We start from the raw sequence: 21,954 nt of genomic DNA, 5'->3' as shown, positions 1-21,954 counted from the left end.
GGCTGGGAAGCACATGCTAGCAGACCAGCTGGGAGGAAATGTTCGAGAATAGCTCCATGTCATAGTCTTTTTTTCTTTTTTTTAACACTTATTTATTTTTGAGAGACAGAGAGTAAGCAAGGGAGGAGCAGAGAGAGAGAGGGAGACACAGAATCTGAAGTAGGCTCCAGGCTCTGAGCTGTTAGCACAGAGCCAGACACAGGGCTCGAACTTATGACCACGAGATCATGACCTGAGCCGAAGTTGGACCCTTGACTGACTGAGGCACCTAGGCGTCCCGCTCCGTGTCATGCATAGTATCAAATCAAGGTAGATTTGTCGAAGATGGCTTTACTCTGGTTCACACAGAAGTGGGAGTCTCTGTTTTTTTTTTTTTTTTTTTTTTTAATTTTGAAGGGCAGAGAGAGAGAGAGAGAGAAAGAATTCCAAGCAGGATCCATCAGATCCATCAGCACAGAGCCCGAGTTGGCTCAATCATATGACCCTGAGATCATGACCTGAGCTGAAATCAAGAGTCAGACACTTAACCAACTGAGCCACCCAGGCCTCTCTCTGTTAAGCATTTTTAAGAGATTATTCTCATATCTCCTTCTTGTTTTGGGTTCCTTTGATGGGAAAAATGTGCATTAAACTACCATTTATCTGGCATGATTAGAGACTATAGAAGAAATAAATTATGTGAAGCCCCAGATGCTTTTCAGTTAGCTTTTACTAAAACTCAGAGGCCACACTTTTTTTTTTCTTTTGAGAGACAGAGATAAATTTTACAAAGCTATGGATGCAAATGCTTTTGAGAATGTAAAACACTGGTTTAGGAAGTAGCCTTTGACAGTTGATAAGAATTTTCAGTTACGTCTATACATATTCTGAGTCTTGTCATGAATCTGAGTTGCTTTTATGTGCTTACTAATAAGGCACGCTTCCTTTCTCTACAGTATCAAAAGGTTGATTTGAATAATATCCCTGAGGCTATGAATGTTTGATATAGACAACTATACTTGTTGAATGCTTGTTGTAGAATTCTTTTTTAAAAGTCTTTATTTTGAGAGAGAGCAGGAAGGACAGAGAGAGAGGGAGACAGCACAGAGCCAGACTCAGGACTTGACTTCACAAACCATGTGATCATGACCTGAGCTGAGATCAAGAGTCGGATGCTTAACCGACTGAACCACTCAGGAGCCCCTGTTGTAGAATTCTTCATTAAGATTTTAAACTGTGTGTCACAGGAGATTAATTTTATTCACTGGTTTTGTGGTAATTACCTTGCTGATTTTACCTCACTCATTTGTTGTAACCGATACAACTGGTTTCAAAAGACTGTGAGGAGTCCCTTAAAATTAGGAATATAATTAACGGAACTCCTTCTGATGAAAATGTGTTTTGTTTTACATGTAAATTAAAGTGGCTGTAACAAATTAACTCCGAAATGCAATGCAGAATATCAGTTTGCCACAAGTGGGTATTCAGGCAAATGGAATACCCTTGCTTATTTTTATATTCTCGTTTTATCTTAACTTTATTCACAGGTGGATCATCAAATTCTTACAGATTAAATGATAGTACTCTTCAAGCTTCCTTGAAGCGTATAAACACTTTAATGGGTGATGATTCAGAAGGCATCTGCACTGCTAGATATCACTCGCCTCATATTTGCCCAATAAATAGACACCCCATGCTGGAACATCGGCTAAATGGGTATTAGATGGAGGTGGAGGAAAAGAAAGCAGCAAGTGGTATAAGCAAATAGCTTTGGAGTCAGACTGACAGTGATTTAAATCCTTACTCGCCAGTGCTCCTTGGCTAAGTTACTCTGAGTCTCAAGGTCAGCACCTGTAAATTAGGGGTAATGATATTAGGCATCTCACGGGATCTTTTGTGGGGGAGAAAGTAAAGGATGAAGTGAGATTGTGAATATAAAGCACTTAGTATGTTGAGAGCACATAATAGTACTTGTGGCTATCATCACCTAACTAGAATGTACTCTGATGCCTGGAGTAATAAAGGCAGCTCCCCAATTTCTGCTAGGAGGGGCTCAAGAGCAGTAATCACACTGGAAGGTGGCTTAGTTGGAGAAGATGAGAAAGGATTGGATAGTTACAGGGATTAGAGCACTATCCACCCCCACAACCCCCAGCACCTCCCCATATTCCTTAGCGCTGCTCCCATTCGATGATATTCAGGAGATTTCTCGCACTCCCCCTTCCGTCCCATGCAACTAACCAGTCCACAAATACAAAAAGCCGCTGCCAAAGGATTGGACTCCCGACGAATAGGGAAAGGGAGGGGGCACTGTGTTTTCCTGCCAAGTGTGTAGATGCCTTGTGCTCTCTGCTAGGTACCGCTTATTCCTTTCATACAGATTGTACCCCGACCCCCCCACTCCTGCTCGACTTCAGACAATCCCCATTTCCAAGGAGAGAGAAGCAAGATCTTTGGTTTTATTGGCCACAGGCATCAGAGGGGTCCCCTTTAAGCACAGTCTGGTTTCCAACAACCCCTCGGATCCCTGGAGGGCACTTCCCAAATTCCTATGCAGCCTCTAGGAGTCAAACAGACATCCTTTCTCAGCACCAAGTCAGGTGGACGGTACACTCAGGCATCCAGGACCTCGGTCAGTCTTTCTTGCTTCTGCCTGGATACACTCTCTTTACCCAGGGAGAGGCTGGATCTTTGCCTCTGGAGGCCAGCTCTCTAGGTTTGAAATCTAAGATTCACCCCTAGTTAGCTCGTGACCGTGGGTAGCCTATTTTTCTGTGCCTAGTTTTTCCCACATCAAGACTGACTCCAAAGACTATTATTAATCTGCAGGGTTTGGCACAGTAACTGTGCGTAGAAAACTTTCAATAAACATCAGCTCTGATTACCTTACAGGCCCTGGACCAAAACAAACCTATTAAATTGCTCTGATTATATGGTGAAAAGACCCTGGGGTTTTAGTTATAGTCTCAAGACTGACATTTAGTAACCTCGGACAAGATGGACTTCTTTCTTGGCCCTGTTTCCCCCAATTGTCACATGATGGGCTTCACGGATTTAAAAAAAAAAAACAAAAAACAAAACTCAGTGAACATTTATGGAGTGCTATCTTCCAAGTTCCTTTCCCCAAAAGAGCACACACAATTATTTACCAGGCACTGAGCACACTCACCCAGTGGTCAAGGACACAGAGGGAGAAAGACTTGTTTCCCTCTGCTTTAAGGATGGATGATGGGGCCAGCAGTGCATTTGAACAAAGCTGGATGATTCACGAGTTTGTTTTGTAATTATCGGCGATGCTTTTAAGTTACCCATTCAAACTTGCAGGGATTTGGTTCAGAAAATAAGCCCACTTCTCCTTTTTTTTTTTTTTAATTTTTTTTATTGCTGAGTTCAGTGTGACTGAGAGAGGAGCCACATAAAGAAGGTTATGCCTTCTGTTCCTCTTTCGAGGAACCGTGACCTCCTGGAAACCGCACGACCGGGGTCTACTCTCCTGGGAGAGCAGGGCCCGGCGGTGCAGGGCGAGGCTGCTCTGGCCGGCCAGTGCCGCTCGGCCCCACTGGAACGGAGAAACGGGAGGGGCTCAGCCGGAGCGTGGCAGTGCCGGCCTCGCCTAGCACAAGGGCACGCTCTGAGTGCCCACGACCGCGCGCCCCGGACCATTCAGCTCCGGGGTCCGGGGGGGCTCCCGCTCCCGGAGGGTCAGCTCTGCGGGGACCACGTCGGCCCCGCTCCACCCGAGGCTGCAGCCGGGGACCACAAAGCTGCGCCGGGGTACCGCCGCCGGCCCGGGCCACCCGGCATCGGAGAAAGGGCACAGACAGCGCGCGGCCGCAGGTTCCGGCCACCCGCCGTCAGGGAAAGGGCACAGACCGCACGCGCGCAGGGTCACGTGGGCGGGGCGGGCGCTTGCCCCCCGCACCCACGAGAGGAGGCGGGGATGGGGGCGGGGCCGGCAGCGCGGCCTCCCGTGAAGCCTCGCGCGGGGAAGGACCGGAACTCCGGGCGGGCGGCTTGTTGATAATATGGCGGCAGGAGCTGCCTGGGCTTCTCGAGGAGGCGGCGGGGCCCACACCCGGAAGAAGGGTCTCTTTTCAGGCTAGTGCGGCGGCCGCTGCGGACCCGGAAGTCCGGGTCGGTTGCTGAATGAGGGGAGCCGGGCCCTCCCCGCGACAGTCCCCCCGCGCCCTCCGCCCCGACCCGGGCCCCGCCATGTCCTTCTTCCGGCGGAAAGGTAGCAGAGGGGGCTCCGGCGGGGAGCCAGGCTGGGCCTCAGGGGCGGCGGTGGGGCAGGTGGGCCTGCACGGGCTTCCTCCCGGGCGGCGGCGGCGGGGCCCTCGGCCTCCGCGCAGACGCCCCCTGCGTGCCTCGCTTTGCTCCCGGACCCTGCAGGGAGGGAGAAGGTGGCCTCCTCGCGCGAGGTCAGAGGGGGGAATTGCCTCGCTGGTCCAAAAGTATTTGCCGACGTCCATACAAGTTACTGCCTGTTGGCGTAAAAAACAGCCTTCGGCGTGTGTGTGTGTGTGTGTGTGTGTGTTTAAAACTATGGATCAAGGAAAAGGAAATCCCTTTAGTATCTTAAGAGAGTCTCTGACTTTTCAGAATATTGAGGATTTTACGTGTAAAAGCAACATGTGAAAAAACTGTTTTCCTCAACTAATGCTGTTTTCTAGATTCCTTCTTGGGGGGGGGGAATTCTGCACTTCCTAAAATACCATTACTTATTGCTGAAAGTTCCCTATTTAAAGAAACTAGTTCTTTTGATGACTTAGCAAGTCTTCCAACTGCTGGGACACTCATTCTGTGAACTGCTTATATTTCTGATTTTTAGTTATAATAGCTGCCCAGGTTTTAAGTAGAGGCAGCTTAATTTTGATCCTAGATAAAGTTGTCGTGTGTCATTAAAAATGTATGTGCAAAATGAGCAAGGGTAGGTCTTTTTCGATGATGGTGGTTCTTTGAATTCTAGTTATTTAAGAGAAAATGTACCAGGAAAAAAACCACAGAAGACACTAAATCAGGAACGTGGATTCATAGAACTGCTCTGCTACTGACTGTAACCTGGGACAGAAAAGTCTTAACCCACTTTTTTCTCTTCTCTCAACTGAGAATTAGATGATTTCTGAAGGCCCCATTCAGCTATGAATTCAAGAATTCCTTTTAAGTACACACCGAGTTTTAGTAAGTGGTGTCGGGGTGAGTGAATGAAGCTGTGATGAATGAATGCAAACAGTGCTGAAGGAAGGAAACCTGTAAAGTGATACAAGGTAGCTTTGTTGACAACATACCTTGGTATAGTTAAAAGCTCTAATTTGTTTGACAGTGTTGAAGTCGTTGGGTTGGTTTGGTTTGGTTTTTGAAGGGGAAAGAACGCATTCTGTGTATAATGAGGCAAATTGCATGTTGCATAATAGACTGTTGTCTCTATTCAACATTTAAATGTCTGCTGCTTGCCAGGCACTGTGCTAGGCCCTCACAATTAAGCCCCGAACAAGGCAAAGTGCCTGCACTAATGGAACTTATTGTCTGCTGGGGCAGGCAGACAAGAAATCTCTCTTTCTTATGTGTGTGTGTTTACAAATTGATAACATGTTGCGACAGAGATAACTGGAGAGAAGGACCATATTTTGGTTTGAGGATAGAGAAAGGCCTCTCAGCAGGTGACCTTGAAACTCAGAGCTTAGGAATCTGTAGGAGGTAACAGAGGCTAGGGAAGAACATTTTGAAGCACAGGGAAGATAGCATGTTCAAAAGTTGTGAGTCAAGAAAGGAAGGCAGGCTACTGTGACTTGGGCCTAGAGAGGTAGACAAGATTCAGGGCTTTGTGGGCCATAGTTGTTAGCTTTTATTCCAACTGCAGAGATGATATTATTTAAACATTTTTAAAGAGGAGTGATTTGGTCTTATGTTATATAAAGATCATTGTAGATGCTTTTTGCAGACTGAATATGGCAAGAGTAGAAGCTCGAGATGCTTCTGTTTAGGGATCCCATCCAGTCTTTAAATACCATTTTTAAATACCACCTATATGCTGATGACTCCTGAATTTACATCCCCAGCTTGAATTCTCTCTCCTGAATTGAGAATATTCTATCCAACTGTCGGTTCACTGTATACCTCTACCTAGTAGATGAAGGTCTGTCTACTAAATGGAAGTAATAGACTAACGGATGGGTGTGTCATTTACTATATCTAAAATTTAGCTCCAGTTTTTTGTCACCTCAATAAATTGCATTTCTGGCCTTTTAATTGTGCAGGCTAAAACTGGAGTATATTCTTGAGCTTCTCTTTCTCTCCTACTCTATATGTACATCCAGTCTGCTAAGTCTACCCCAGAACATATCCAAATTCTCATCATCCCTGATCCCTGGTCTAGGCAGTCATCTCTATTTAGATTGGGCAGTTAAGGAAGTCCTTAACATCTTTAAGGATGTCGTTCACATGTCAGCTTAAATGTTAAGAGGAAGCCGGTTTTATGAAAATCAAGAACAGAATTATTTTGCTGTAGGCTTCAGTTTGGTTTCCCTTCCCTCCTTGACCCCTCTGGTGCATTTTCAAAATGCATTATGCCACATCTCTTTTCAGATTTTTTCCTGTAACTTCCCGTTCTTGGCCCTTCTTAATCAAGGTCCCATTTCCTCTCTGTGTTCATCTCCTGCTTTCCTTTCCCATTACTGTTCCACTCATATTGGCCTCTTTGTTGTCAAATACATTCCCACCTCAGAACCTTTGCACTTATATTTTCTCTTTGCCTGGAAACCTCTTCCCACAGATACCCACTGTTTGTTCCCTCATCTCCTTAGGTTTTCAGTCATTTGGCATCTTAGTGAAGTTTTTTCTGTCCATCCTGCTTTAACATTGCAGTACCCAGCCCCTGCACTCTTACAGCATTCTCTACTTCCTCTACAGAATTTATCACCATCTGCTTTACTATGCGTTTCGTTAAGATGAAAGCTGAGTTTTGTTCACGGTTGTATTCGCAGGTGTAGGTCAGTGCCTGGGATATTGTTAGGAATTTGGTAAATATTTGTTGAAAAAGTTAATAAAAACACAAGAAAATTATCAGCTAGTAAGAAGTGCTGTGCAGGGAATTTAACTGTTGTGGGAGTAGATCACAGGATGACAATTTGGGATCAGATTATAAAGGAAGGCTTGTCTGAGAAGGGGGTATTTAGATTGAGATCTCAATGAGGCGAGAGAGCCAGCCTCACAAAAGATGAAAGGAACTGGTTTGTAGCCAGAGAGAATTGGAAGTACAAATGTCCTGAGGCAGGAATGAGCTGGGTGTGTGTGTTTAAGGAACCAGAAAAAGCCTAGAATTTATTGGCAGTGGGATATGTTTTGGAGATGGAGATAACATGAACAAGTGATTGGAGTGAGTGGAATGGTCTTTTGGCAATTCTCAGTTTGTGATAAGTCTCAGACACCCATGTGGTATGTTGAGGCAGTTGAATGTACAAGTCTGTAGAGATCACCAAGAGAATGCATACAGTATGTGAATTAGTTATGTTGAAAGGCTAAACTGTTACAACAGAGACACTGAAGTGTAATGGCCCAAACAAGATAGAGTTTTATTACTCTCTTGAGTGTAGGGGTCCAAGTTCTTTGGGTGGCTTTGCATCACAATCATCCAGGGATCATTTTCCTTTCATTTTGTTACAACTCTTTCCCTTAGGGTGTGGTGTCTTCTGGCAAAGCCACGTTATAGCCCTTTCTCTCTGTCCCTCAGTTCTCTGATCCTTGGTAAGGAAGAAAAGAGCAGCTTTGGCCAGAAAGTGGCACATAACCATTTCTATTCATATTTTGTTGGTGAGAACCTCGTCATTGTCATAGCTAACTGCAGAGGCTGCTAGGAAGTGTGGAGTAACTAACCAGTTCCGTGCTAGGCCGCAGTCCTCTTGCCAAGAAGAGAATGAATTCAGTGACCATGGTGTATTTCCTGCCATACTGTAGACAAGAAGGAAGCCTAGGTGAGAGCTCTGGAGTTAATCCAGCTTTTAGAAGTGAAAGTAAGGAACATGAGCCATTGACAAAGGAGAATCAAAACTAAAATGCCTGTCATATAGGAGTGCAATGCCATGGAAGCTAAGAGAAGATAAGGTTTCATAAAGAAGGGAGTCCTGTGTTGAATGTCACTTGCAAGATCAAGAGAGAAATAGCTATCCAGTTTGATAATGTGGAAGTAATTGGTCACTTTTAAGAGTAGTATCAATGAAATGGGTTGAGGGGACAATGTGAAGTGTGGAAAGTAGGAAGAGTAAAACTAAGAAAACACCTTTTTCAAGAAACTTTGCAATGAAAAGGAACTAAAAGGGGCTATTTGGTTAAGAGGTTTTGTTGTTGTTGTTGTTTTAAGATAGAAGATGCTAGAGCATGTTTGTATGCTAATAGAAATGATCTGGTAGAGAGGGAGAAAATGATAGAGAAGAGAGGTGTTAATTTATGGGAGTGAAGTTCTTAAGAAATCCTAAGGATTAGGATTAAAGCCTGTCCCTTTGGTTAGGGTACACTGCTGTTGGGAATTGCAGCTGGTAGGACCATTTGTATAAAGTTTAAAAACTTTCAAACAATGCTTTATGTTGTTTATGGGTACATAAGTGTATTTAAAGAATAAAAATATGGACAGAAACAATGAATGTTCAACTTATGAAATTATTTCCCTAGGGAGAGACTTCAGTTGTACCTGCATGTTTTATTTCTTTTCAAAATTTTTCTGACCCAAATACAGCATAATGTTGAGATTTGAAAAACCCCAGTGTGGCTCAAACTTGAGTGTTAATCAGATTGAATTCTAATATTTATCTTAGATGTTTCATTTTAAAAAAAGAACTAACAGAAACAAGAAGAAGCATAGGCAGAATAAGGTGGCTAAAATAAACGTACATAGATCAGTAGTCACAATAAATGTAAATAGACTAAATTCTAGCAAAAAGCTGTATGGCTAAAAGATAGAGAGATTGGATAATAAGCCAAAATCCAACCATAAACTCTTTACTGAAAACACAGCTAAAATGTAAGAACGTAGAGAAATTGAAAATAAATGGATGGAAAGATACAGCAGACAAATGTTAACCAGAAGGAAGCTGTGTGACAGATGGGCATACTTTAATGCACAAAACATTATTAGAGCTAAAAAGGTCACTACATTATGATAAGATGAGCACGGTACTTGGAAGATAAAATTCTGAACTGCTTTGTGCCTATTATCAGTCTCAAAATACATAAAGCAAAATATACAGAATTACCAGGAGAAATCAACAAATTCATAATCATAAAGTTTTAAGAATGATCTTTAGAAATCAAGAGCAGTAATCACAATAAAAAGAAATGGGCTGCTCCAGACAGTGAAAAGATAGTGATTTACAGACTGGGTTCCTGCTGTAAATTTTTTAAATAAAAGAAGGATCATGAGAAGGTTAAAAGTAAAAGGATGGAAAAATATATTAGGGATATAAGACAAAACATAAGCTAATATAGTCTTTACAATAGCACATACATACACACACACACACAAAAGAAGGGAAACTTAAGTTTTGGGAGAGGGGAGAGGGGGGAGAACAAAGGAATCCTTATTCCCAGATAAACATGTTTACATATATAGAAAATGGAAATTTTACACACATACTATTAGAACTCTTTAAAAAAAAATTTTGGCTAGGTTTTTAAAATACATGCATTTATATGTAAGTATTTAAAATTCACTTGTATCCCTGGATGCCAGTAAAAACAAAAGACTGGAATCTTTACGGAGTTTATACGACCCAATTGGACAAGAAAGGAGACCCAAGTAAATGGAGAGGTGTACTGTGTTCATGGATAAAAATACAATACCAGAAAGATGTGAACTCTCCCAAGTGAATCTTTTAAGTCGGTGCTGCTTTAAAAACTCCCATGGGGGTTTTAGGATCAGGACAAGTTGACCCTATAATTAATATGGCAGATAGTTTCAAAAGAGAATAAGGTAGAGGACTTGGCCCTGCCAAAGGCTGATTATATCGTTAGGAAACTAAGACAGTAGAATTTAAATGCCCAGGAACAGACCCAGGTATGTATGGGAACTTAGTATCTAAAGAATTTCTGTTCAGTTGGGAAAGGTTGGACTAATCGGTAAATGATGCTTATTATCCCTCTGGAAAAAGACAGTATTTTCTACCTCCTAGCATACACATTAGGGGTCAGCAAACTTTCTGTGAAAGACAGATGGTAAATATGTTTGTTAGGCTTTGCAGGTCATAGAGGCCTCTCATCTCATTCTTCTCTATCCTTGTAGCCATAGATAGTATGTAAATAAATGGACATGGCTGTGTTAAAATAAAACATTATATAAAAAACTAGGGGTGGGCCTGATTTGGCTCATGGACTGTAGTTTCCCAGTCTCTGATAAATAAATTTCAGGTAGATAAGAATCCAGAATTTTAAAAAGCAAAACTTGAAAATCATATAGAAGAAAATATGGGGAAAACTCTGATCTTGGGGTAGGAAAAGGTATCTTAAACAATAATGCACAGGAAAATACAATCCACATAATGAAAATTTGGCTAATTAAAATTTAAAACTTCCATCAATAAAGATTTATTTATTTTTTACTTAAGTAATCTCTACACCCAACATGGGGCTCAAACTCACCGACCCTGAGGTCAGGAGCATGTGGGCCAAGAACATGTGGGTCAAGAGCATGTTCTTTGCACGGAGCCAGCCAGGCACTCAAAGCCTCCATACAATAAAATATACATAAGGTATTTGCAACACAAAGGATTAGTATCCAGAATACGAGTGGCATTCCTACCAATATGTAAAGGACAAAGGACTTGAATAGGCAGCCCATAAAAGAGGAAACTTAAAAAGCCAATAAACATGAAAGGATATCCCCTCAATGAAGGAAATGAGTTTTTAAAAAAAAAAATCATTTGAAGACTATTAAATAGCCACTTTTGTTAAAAATGCACATCATTGGTTACCTAACAGTTCCATTTCTAGTGTTTTATCCTAGAGAAATTCTTACATATATACATAGAAAAACACATACTAGATTGTTGATCACATCAATGTTTGTGATAGTGAAAACTAGGAAATAAAATCTAAATATTCATTAACAGGAAAATGAATAAATAAAAGTGTATTTTAGGAATGAAGCAGCTGAAATGAATGCACTTGAGCTACATGACTGCTAGAACTGTATCAGTATAGACAAAAGTGAAATTATGGAATGGATACAGGTGTCAGATATGTATAAAAGGATATCATGTATGTACTTTATTTATTTTTTAATTTTTTATTTATTTTGAGAGAGACACTGTGAGTAGGGGAAGGGCAGAGAGCAAGGGAGAGAGAGAATCCCAAGCAGGCTCCAAACTGACAGTACAGAGCTTGATGCAGGGCTTGAACTCGCGAAATCAGGAGAGCGTGAGATCACGACCTGGGCCAAAACCGGGAGTCAGGTGCTTAACCATCTGAGCCTCCCAGGCACCCCTATGTAATCTTTAAAGATGTACAGAATAATACCATTTTTTAAGTATTAATAATGTAGTTATAGTCTAAAAACATACACAGCAGCAAACATCCAGTTTAGGACAAATTTTATCTCTGGGAAGGGAAGAAGAGCAAAGGGATCAGGTAGCGGTTCATAGGATCCTTTAAATATGTGTATGATATTTCAGGGGGTGAAAATAGGTGAGGCAGAATACTAATATTTGGTGAAATTGGATTGTGTGTGTACTTTTATGTTTGAAATTGACTAGGAGCTGTGATTTATAAGATGAGAATGTACTGAGGGTGCCAAAAGTGGAACCGGGAAGGTATACATTGGTGGTAGAGTCCGTTGTTCTTAGAAGTGGTTTGGGTGTGGGAGGTAAGAGAGCGGCATGTTAAGAATGACTCCCTGGTTTTTGGCCTGAGAAATGGGGTAATCGTGTCATTCATGAGTGAAGTTAAAGACTGAGGTAGAACAGGTTTGGGAAAAGATGGTGCGTTCTGTTTCGGACCAGTGCGATTTAGGGAAGAAGACAGGTAGATGGTTAATGAAATGAATTTAAGGTCAAAAAGGATTAGACTAGAAATAGAAATATAGGGTTCACAACTTATTTATGATGTTGAAAGCCTTAAGCATGGGTAAATTCAACCAGGAAATACATATATGTATGTAATGAAAAGACAAGTGCTCAAACCCTTTTCCTGAGAAACTCACAGTTGCCAAGGCGATAAACTGAGACGGAGCAGCTAAAAAACTGGGAAGGTGGAGTGCCACAGAAGCCAAGCCAAGTTCACTTTTCAAGCGGGAGATGTAGTCAGTTGGCAAAGGCTGTGGTGAGGGCTGGAGCCCAGTCCCCTCTACCTCATTTCCTTAGCTTGTCTTCCTAACAGTAGTGATCAGTACCTGAAATGATCTTATTTTTGTCCATGTTCATCTCCACATTCACGCATGTAGACCTCTTGAAGGCAGGACTGCTCTTTTCTGAGCCAGGAGAGTGTCTAGCACATACAAGGCACTCAAATACTTGTTGACAGATTGATTTATCAGGTACTGTGAGAGCTGGTTATTTCCTGCCACTAATGTTTAATGTTTAAGAGCACAAGAAGAGAGATGGTCACATTTTGGGATTTGTTATTTTGATTGTTTTTTGTGGTGCATTAAAGAAAATTTAATGTTGAAAAAAATACAAGAAAAGTAAGGAAGGTTAAAAATAGTCTTGGGTTAGATCCTGTAAGAGTTTACACTTTGCTTAAGCTGTCATGTACCTCCTTTCTTGGATATTACATTATTAGCTTATTTGCAGTTTAGAATTTCTACTGTTTTGTGTAATGGAGAAGAAACTGTATAGATTTTTAAGAGAAATTGTTGGGCCTTGAGTTTTAGAAGTTTAGAGTGTTTGTATTCGATGCTGGGAGGGTAATACACAAGAAGTAAGATATGAAGCACAATCAACTCTTGTCTTTGATTCACAACTTATTTATGATATTGAAAGTATCATAGTAGTAGTTGGCATATTGTAATAACGTTAGTTAACATTCTGAATTTACTGTGTGCCTGTTTCTCTCCTACATCCTTTACAAATATTTGTTTTCACCCACAAGCCTCTAAGATAGGGGCTATTACTGATCTTATTTTATACATCAAGGAACTTGAGACCCAGAGAAGTATCTTGTCCAGGATCACATGGCTGTGTAATAAGTGGCAAGCTAGAATTTGAAGCCAGGTGTTCTGACTTTGTCTCTGCATAAGCACACTTCTGTGCTCATGCTTTTGATTGAACGATGTTCAAAGGTCACTTCCTTCGGGAAATTTGCCCTGACAATTCTCCTGCCCTGTCTCCTCCCAAGGCACCTATTCCATTGTTGTACAACTTTGAAAATTCATCTGTTAGAATACAGCTTGTCTCCTTTTTACAACATAGAGAATGGAAATTTTTGACTGTAAAAGTTGCTCATAATGCTCCTTTATCTTCTAGTGAAAGGCAAAGAACAAGAGAAGACCTCAGATGTCAAGTCAATTAAAGGTGCGTTCATGAGATTCCATTGTATTAAAAAGTGATGTGCTCTGCATTTATGGGCTATTTAATCCTGTTATCTTCCCCCTTATTTTGCCATTATTCGTCTCTGCCTTTTATAATTAGGGTTGTACCTTATTTCCTGGTTTGGCCTATGTACTCTTCAACACTTAGCACATGATAAGCTTTGTACTAAGCACTTACTGGCTGTCCTAGTGATGCAGTAAACCAGGGCCCTCCTTATTAATCACCGATTTCATTGTTCCTAAAAGCAATTAGTTGTCTTATAGTAAAAAAACAAAAAGTAAAAAATACTCTGAACTGAGCTGACAACTAAGTGAAAGAACTGCCACTTCTGAGGCTTGGTTTTCTATTGTTTGTCCAGAGTGTGGGTGATGACAGTGTTAACTTCTCTGTTGCTTCAGATGAATGGTCTTAAAATTTACTCAGAGTACTTTACTGTAATCGATATATTGCCCTTATTTATAGGTTAGAACGTGCTTTTTTAGGTTGTGATCTCTACTCTAGTTTTGACTGGTTTCATGTCAGTGTACAAAGATTGGAATGGGAGATTATAATGGAAATTGTTTCTGTAGCTGTTATATGTAAATTTCATATATAAAATTTATTTACATGAAATCTATAGATTGCTGCTTAGATTTTTCTTTTAAATGTTTGTATGTTACGTAGCTAGCATTGAGTTTTAACTATATATGATCAGTTTGCCAGAGAGACTGATGATAACTTAAGAGATTTATAAAATCAGGGAAAAACTAGGGTAGCTTGCAGTCTTATTTTCTGCTTATTTCTGATAGTTTAAAGCCAGTTGGATTCCATATTGCTTCATGCAACTCCTCAAGCAAAATTTGATTGGCTTCAAGCCCTTAGCAAGCAGTGCGTATGAAGACTAGATCTGATTGTAGAAGGAACAGACTGTGATGTCTCAGGCCCATGGATCTTCTCCTGTAAACTCTGCCACGAACAGTATGACTTTGGGAAGTCCCGTAACCTTCTTCAGTTCTTCATTTGTAGAATGAGAAGATTGACCTGCCTAACTTCTAAGTCTGTATGAGGCTAAAAGTTCTATGTTCATACCCTGTGACAGTATATAATTTGTGCTTATCTGACTTACCTTGGAATAAGACAGAAGCAAGACAGGAAACAGGCCCTCATGAAGTTTGCAGTCTGATTAGAACTTAGACACGGAATAGTAGCAAATACCCCAGCATACTAATAACTACCATTTCTTGAGCACCTGTTCTGTTCTGGGCATTAGCCAAAAAACTGCAGCTGTAACAGTGAACAGAAAGGGTTTGGATCCTGTACTCATCGAACTTACAGATTGGTAGGGGAGAGGCACGTTAATTAGGGTATTCCACAGATGGCATGGGCTGGAATCCGTGGTGATGGAAATAAAGAGATCTGGAGAGATCAGTTTAGAGCTAAAATGGATAGAACTTTGTTACTGAATAAATATGAGACGTAAGAGAAGGAGGTTAAGACTGACACCTACTTTTCTGGCCTGCTCAACAGTGCAACTGGTGGAGAACCAGGTTGGGAAATCATATGTTCAGTTTTGGCATGTTGGGTGGGAGGTGCTTTGGAGACATTTACGTATATTTTATGCACACAGTAATTCTAGAGTCCGGGTTTCCATCCAGAGGTAAAAGTGATTTTCTAGAGTCTGGCAGACCAAAGTTGAAATCCTGCCCATTGAAACAAATGACTCTTTACTATCTCATTGACATTTGGCAAAGTATTTAACTTCTCTCTGTGTCTGCATCTCCCAAATGAGGGAAATACCGGTCCTGCAAAGTTGTTGTGAGAGGTGCTGAAATACGTACCCCCAGATGTCTCAGAAGCAACCAGTACTCCGTTGGTAGCTGTTGCTTTCTAGTTTTATCAGAAGAGGCCCTCAGTGTCTTGACTTCATTAACCAAAGTGCTGTGAGGAGTTGAGAGGAATTTGAGATCAGCAAATGGTTTCTGAAGTGTGGAGAAGACTTTATAGAAATGGGACTTAACCTATGTAAAAGTTGAATAAGAAGAAGGATTTGAATGAAAGAGGCAGTCTTTCTCTTTTTCCCCTACCAGCATAGCTTCTTGTTTCTTTGAGTATATATTGGGCAAAGGGACCTTCAGACAGGTAAAGGGATGTTTTTACAGAAGATTAATATCCATTATGAGGACCTTAAAGACCAGAAAAGAGAGTTGAGACAGAAAAACAGGAAGCCTACAGGCTATTGAACAGGATGTTGATGCTTTACATAAGGTATTTATGAAAGGTTTGTCTGAAAGCCATCTGTGTGATGGAGATCCTAGAAGTTCTTTTGCTGTAAGACAGAAAGGCCTATATTAAGGATGTGGTGTTGATAATAAACAGACAAGTAGATGTTTAAATATCTTGAAGGAAAAGTCAACAGATCTTGGCAGGTAAACACTTAGAGCGAAAAAGAATGGGTACAAGATTCTGATTGAGCTTTGGAGACCGGCAGATTGAACAGAGACAGGGAAGTTGAATAGGAGATTCAGTTTGGGAGAAGATGCAGTAAGCTTGATAGTTGGGCAAATGGGTCTTGATATGTAAATTCGAAGTGAGAATAGCTAGGAAGTCATTACAGATACAGGACCAAAGCCCAGATCAAAGGACAGGTCTCAGATACAAGTGAGGGGTTCTCAACTGGGGTCCCAGTCCCACAGAGTTACACTCTAGGAGCTGTTGCTGAGTGGTCCAGGGTGTGAGTGAGACTTTCCCCTTGAATTAGCCAGTTACTAATAACTCTGTTTTTAAATCTCTTTTAGATATCTATTTAGATTTTAGATACTTTATTTAGAGATTTATCTATTTTACAGATGTATCAGGGTCTAACTTAAGTTTATTTGGGGGAAAAGAGTGCATTTACAGGTTTAAAAAATATGTTTGAAAAAGATTGCTCTAGTAATAGTTGAAGATTTGAGAATAAATGTTGTTTCTAGCAGAAGGAATAAAAGAACAGAGAACCTCAGAAGGGGAGGTCCTGAGGAGTCATGGAAGGAGACCACATCTGACACAGTGGACTTTAAATAAATGTGTTCGAAGGGTTTCGAAGGGAGGCACAGATAGAAAAGGTATTTTCTGTAAAAAGAGGAGCAGGTAGTACCATGGAGACCAAAGGAAGATAGACTATCTGGAAGCCACATCTAAAATAAGTTAATAGTTCTACTAAGGAAGAGGAGGGGGGAAAAAAAAAGCCTTGCACAAATAGCTTAATAGCATTTTATATCATCATATACATCTAATTAGAAAACCATTAGTCTTATCTGTTCTTACACTATTATTTGTAGTTATTTATGCAAAGAACTATTATTGTTTATAAACTCGCTAAAATGATTTTGGTTTCTTTGATTTATCATGAAAGTAAAAAACAAAAAAACAACAACAAAAAAAACAACCACCCAAAAAAACAAGACTTTATCCTAAAATTGAAAACAATGTCTCGATAACTCCATTTTGTAATTCTCCCAAATCTTGTTGGATGACTGGTAAATGTAAGTACCCGAAAAATAGGTGTAGACATTCATGTTCTTACCTGCTTTATCCTACTTATCAAAACATCTCAAAGAGTAACAAATTGAATTACAGTACTGTGTATTCTTCATAAATATTACCCGCTGCTGTTCAGAATCTGTGTCTGGGAACTCTTTGCTGAGATTGAGAGTGCTTATCTGTTGGCAATGTAATAAAATAAATAGTTCTATTAGCAATAAGTTTAGTTATCTAAGAGTACTTATCTTGAGGGTGTGGGGTGTGGAATGCTAGGTGACCTGTATCTCTTCTATCCTTGTCCCTATAGCAATGTACTAAACCAAAACTTCTTCAAAACCCTGAGTTAGAGTCATTGATATTTGTGGGGATAGCTAGATTTTGATTCAGCTGCATAGCAACAAGGTCACAGGATTTACTTTGACAGTATTATAATATTGAGTTGATTGTTTCCTGTTAATGAATAAGTAATGAATCTATTCTGAAGTCAATAAGATACTTCTTCAAACTACTAAAGCAAATATATTTGGTGAATTAAAAAAATGTTTTTTTAATGTTTATTTATTTTTGAGAGAGAAGCAGAGCGCAAGTTGGAGGGGGAGGGGCAGAGAGAGAAGGAGACAGAATCTGAAATAGCCTCCAGGCTCTGAACTGTCAGCACAGAGCCTGATGCAGGGCTCGAACTCATGAACTGCAAGATCATGACCTGAGCCAAAGGTGGATGCTTAACTAAGCAATCCAGGTGCCCCTATTTTGTGAAATTTTTAAGTGTGCTTTATGTTTGAGCAGCTTGAACTTTGATCAAAATGTTTTTTATTAAATAGAGAAATTCGTTACCCAGTTAAAAAGTAAAGGGGCGCCTTCTGGCTCAGTCATTAGAGCGTGTGACTCTTGATCTCAGGGTTGTGAGTTCAAGCCCCACATTGGGTGTGGCCCCTACTTAAAAAAAATAAAAAGTAAAAGTAAAATAAGTATTCTGAAAAGTATTTTTCTGGTCTTTCCCCTTAAGCTTCTATTTTGTTTTAGTTTTTTGTTCCTTGGACAAAAAAGATCATTTCATTTTAGCACAGTATCTTGAGAGTTTTAAGTAATAATAGGATAATTCTTTCCAGTTTTCTGCTCCTTGATTAACTTACCTTTCCCCTAAGTATTATTGAGTGCGAATACATAAGAAAGGTATTACAGGATTTAGTTTTTAAAGTTCTCTGAAAGGCCTTTTATGAGACCATTTTAGACAATCAAATTGTGTTTAATTTTTAACCATTTGTTTTTGAAAAATTACAGCTTCAATATCTGTACATTCCCCACAAAAAAGCACTAAAAATCATGCCTTGCTGGAGGCGGCAGGACCAAGTCATGTTGCGATCAATGCCATTTCTGCCAACATGGACTCCTTCTCCAGTAGCAGGACAGCGACACTTAAAAAGCAGCCAAGCCACATGGAGGCTGCTCATTTTGGTGACCTGGGTAAGTGACTCACTTCTTGTTAACTTCCAGTTGGAGGAAGGATTTGAGTGTAATATGTGAAACTCTGGCCACATTTATAGTTATATATTGGAACTATAATTGGAACGGGCTTTGAAAAAATATTTAAAATAACAGCTATACATATAATGAATGGCACTGTATTGTGTTCCTATAAGTATAAAGTGTAAACTATTCTCAGTAGAAAAATTGGCCATTTTCAGAAGAAGAAATATATGTAGCTACTAATTATATGAAAAAGTTGCTTCACTTCACACATACTCAGGGAAACGTAAATTTAAATAACAAGTTCGGCCAACACATGAGCAAATATTTAAGGTTTGATCATTTGAATGTTAATGTCGATGAAGAGAAATGGCCACTCCTATTTAGTGGAAGTATAAATTGATGAAGATTTTTTGGTAGGCAATTTGGAAGTATTTATCAAAATACAAGATCTAGCCCTCAGATATATTCACATATATGCAAAGAGATATGTATCCAAGTATGTGTACGTTATTTGTGAGAGCAAACAAAAACAACATGTAAATATCTTAATGAAGAAGTAGTCAAGTCGTGGTGTACCTGTATTGGGAATAGTGGGTAGCCATTTAAAAATTTGAAGATAACATAGAGAAACATCTAAGGTTACAGTTCAAAAAGCGAGTCACATAACAGTGTGTGTAGTAGGATCCCTATTCTGTTAAAAAAAACTTTTCTTTCTCTCTTGTACTCCCCACCCCCACGCAAAGATATGCAGGAAATTGATGTTATCTGAATTTTTGTCACCTAGATTTCTGAACTTCTAAAAATTGCATATCATGGTATCATGAATTGAAGAAAAAACATGAATAAACTGATGTCTAATAAAATTAATCCCTCTTTTGACATCTTTGCTTAACATTAGTGTTTATTCAAAGGTGCTAAAGTTTTTACACTGGGTCACACTCCACAGTACAGTACAAACATTTGTAGTGGTCACAAAATAAAATCATAAGTTTTTTACTGGTTTACTCCTGTGTTGCTGATGGGAATGTGAGATGGTACAGCTGTTTTGGAAAACAGATTGGCAGTTTCTTATAAAGCTGAATATGCAGTTACCAAATGACCCATCAATTGCACCCAGCATTTATCCCAGAGAAATGGAAACTTACATTTGCATGAAAAAAAACCTATACTCCAATGTTCATAGCAGCTTAAAAGCCAAAATCTGAAAAAAAAAAAAAAAAGCCAAAATCTGGCTGTCTTTCAACAGGTGAGTGAATGGTTGAATAAACTGGTACATCCATGCCACAGAATACTACTCAGCAGTTAAAAAGAGCAGACTATTGACATACCTAACAACTTGGATGAATCTCAAGGGGGTTCTTCTGAGAGTCAAAAGCCAATCCCAAAAGATTATATGCAGTATGATTCCATCTGTCTAATATTCTTTTTAAAAATGATTTCTTAAAATGTTTGTTTATTTTTGAGAGAGCATGTGGGCACACGTGTGGGAGAGGTGGGGGGGGCGGGCAGAGGATCCGAAGCAGGCTCTGTGCTGACAGCAGAGAGCCTACTGCAGGACTCGAACTCAACGAACGGTGAGAACATGACCTGAGCCAGAGTTGGACACTTTACCAACTGAGCCATCCAGGCACCCCTGTATAATATTCTTGAAATGACAATATTAGAGAAATGAAGAGCAGATGTTAGGAACAGAGAAGGTGGTTATAAAAGGCCATATGAGGGATCCATGTGACATTGGAACTGTGCAGTGTCTTGGTGGTTACGTATGATAAAATTGCATAGAACAAAGTACGTAAGTGAGTACAGGTAAAATGGGGAAATCTGAGTAAGATTGGTGGGTTGTATCAATAATGTCAGTACCTTGGTGGGATACTGTACTGTAGTTTTGTAAGATGTTACCATAGGGGAACTTGGGTAAGGGGTACATGGCATCTCTATATTGTGTCTTACACTTGTATTTGAATTTACCATGATCTCAAAATTAAAAGTTTAATTTAGGGGCACCTGGGTGGCTCAGTCAGTGGAGTGTCCCACTTCCTTCAGCTCAGGTCATGATCTCACTGGTCTTGAGTTCGAGCCCCATGTTGGGCTCAGAGCCTGGAGCCTGCTTCAGACTCTGTGTCTCCTTCTCTCTCTGACCCTCCCCCGCTCGTGCTCTCTCTCTCAAAAATAAATAAACATCAAAAAAAATTTTTAAGTTTAATTTAAAAAATTGTAATTCTAGGGGTGGCTGCGTGGCTCCAACTCTTGGTTTCAACTCAGGTCATGATCTCACTGTCTGTGAGTACGAGCCCTGCATCCAGCTGTGTGCTGACAGCGTGGAGCCTGCTTGGGATTCTTTCTCCCTCTCTCTGCCCCTCCCTTGCTCTCTCTCTCTCTCAAAATAAATGAATTTTTTAAAATACTGTAAGTTTTGTAAAGGATCAGGATTTTCTGAAGTTTGTGAAAGTGATGTTGACCAAGATGCTCTAGCTAACAATGAAAATGGGACAGCCAGTAAGGATGACTCTCAAAGTGCTTTAAAAGAAAATGATTTGAATATCAAAGGATTAAGAAAAGCCCTTTTGAAAAATTGATGAAGCCCTGTTAATTTTATGAAAATGAACTCAATATGCCACTGCTGTGAATGTAAAAAAATTTTTTAAAAATTTTGTTTAACAGCTAGTTTGTAGTTAGAATCATAGCCTAAATTTAGTTTAATGTGAAATGAACATATTTTTATTTAGTTTTATTTTTGAAGTTAAAATCCCAGAGCTGCTCTTTATTCTGTTGTAACTAGTGCTAAGAATTAGTAAGATTTTTCTAGCTATATCCACACATCCACAGTTTTTCCTCAGGAAAAGTTCCTAGAAGTGGAGTTACTGGATGGAGAATATGAAGATTACCAAAGCTTTGCTGTTACTGAGTGCTCCTCTGAAAAGATTTTCCCATTTTTTTCTTTTCATCATCCATAGGTGACAGTGTTGGCCTTTGTTATTGATTACTTTTTGAAACAACATCTTCCAGTTGACAACAGACAAATTGTTATCTTGTATTAATTCGCTTTTCTGGGATTTTTAATTAGATTGAATATATTTTCCTGTTTCTATTGCCCTTTTTTTCTTTCTTTGGGACTAGTATCATAAGACTGTTTTTAAAAGAGGGGCGCCTGCGTGGCTTAGTCGGTTAAGCGTCCGACTTTCGCTTAGGTCATGATCTCGCGGTTCATGGGTTCGAGCCCCACGTTGGGCTCTGTGCTGACTGCCAGCTCAGAGCCTGGAGCCTGTTTCAGAGTCTGTGACTCCCTCTCTCTCTGACCCTCCCCTGCTCACGCTGTCTCTCTCTCTCCTAGAAATAAATAAAACATTAAAAAAATTTAAAAAAAAAAAGACTTTTTTAAAAAGAATTTACATGGTCTGAACTGCCATTAAAAGAGATAATAGTTGAGTCACAAAGAGCTTCTTAATGGATTAAATAAGTTTTGGACAGTTGTTTCTTTGCTGGTTTAGAAGCCAGA

General features: G+C 40.0%; 1 protein-coding gene across 1 annotated transcript in view; it reads left to right on the top strand.

The window, feature by feature from the left end:
- The first annotated feature begins 3,998 nt into the window (after positions 1-3,998).
- Positions 3,999-21,954, top strand: part of AKAP10 (A-kinase anchoring protein 10) — a 72,713-nt gene continuing 54,757 nt past the window's right edge. Inside the window, exons 1-3 of the mRNA XM_039227359.1 lie at positions 3,999-4,213; positions 13,425-13,472; positions 18,270-18,452. Of these exons, the coding sequence (XP_039083290.1) occupies positions 4,126-4,213; positions 13,425-13,472; positions 18,270-18,452 (319 nt within the window). The 5' untranslated portion in view covers positions 3,999-4,125. The remainder of the gene's footprint in view (positions 4,214-13,424; positions 13,473-18,269; positions 18,453-21,954) is intronic.

Source organism: Hyaena hyaena, unplaced genomic scaffold, assembly GCF_003009895.1.
Source record: "Hyaena hyaena isolate Hyena2069 unplaced genomic scaffold, ASM300989v1 scaffold_27, whole genome shotgun sequence".
NCBI classification, from domain to species: Eukaryota; Metazoa; Chordata; class Mammalia; order Carnivora; family Hyaenidae; genus Hyaena; species Hyaena hyaena.
Note: the sequence above shows the minus strand (reverse complement) of the source record. Positions and strands in the feature narration are given on the sequence as shown.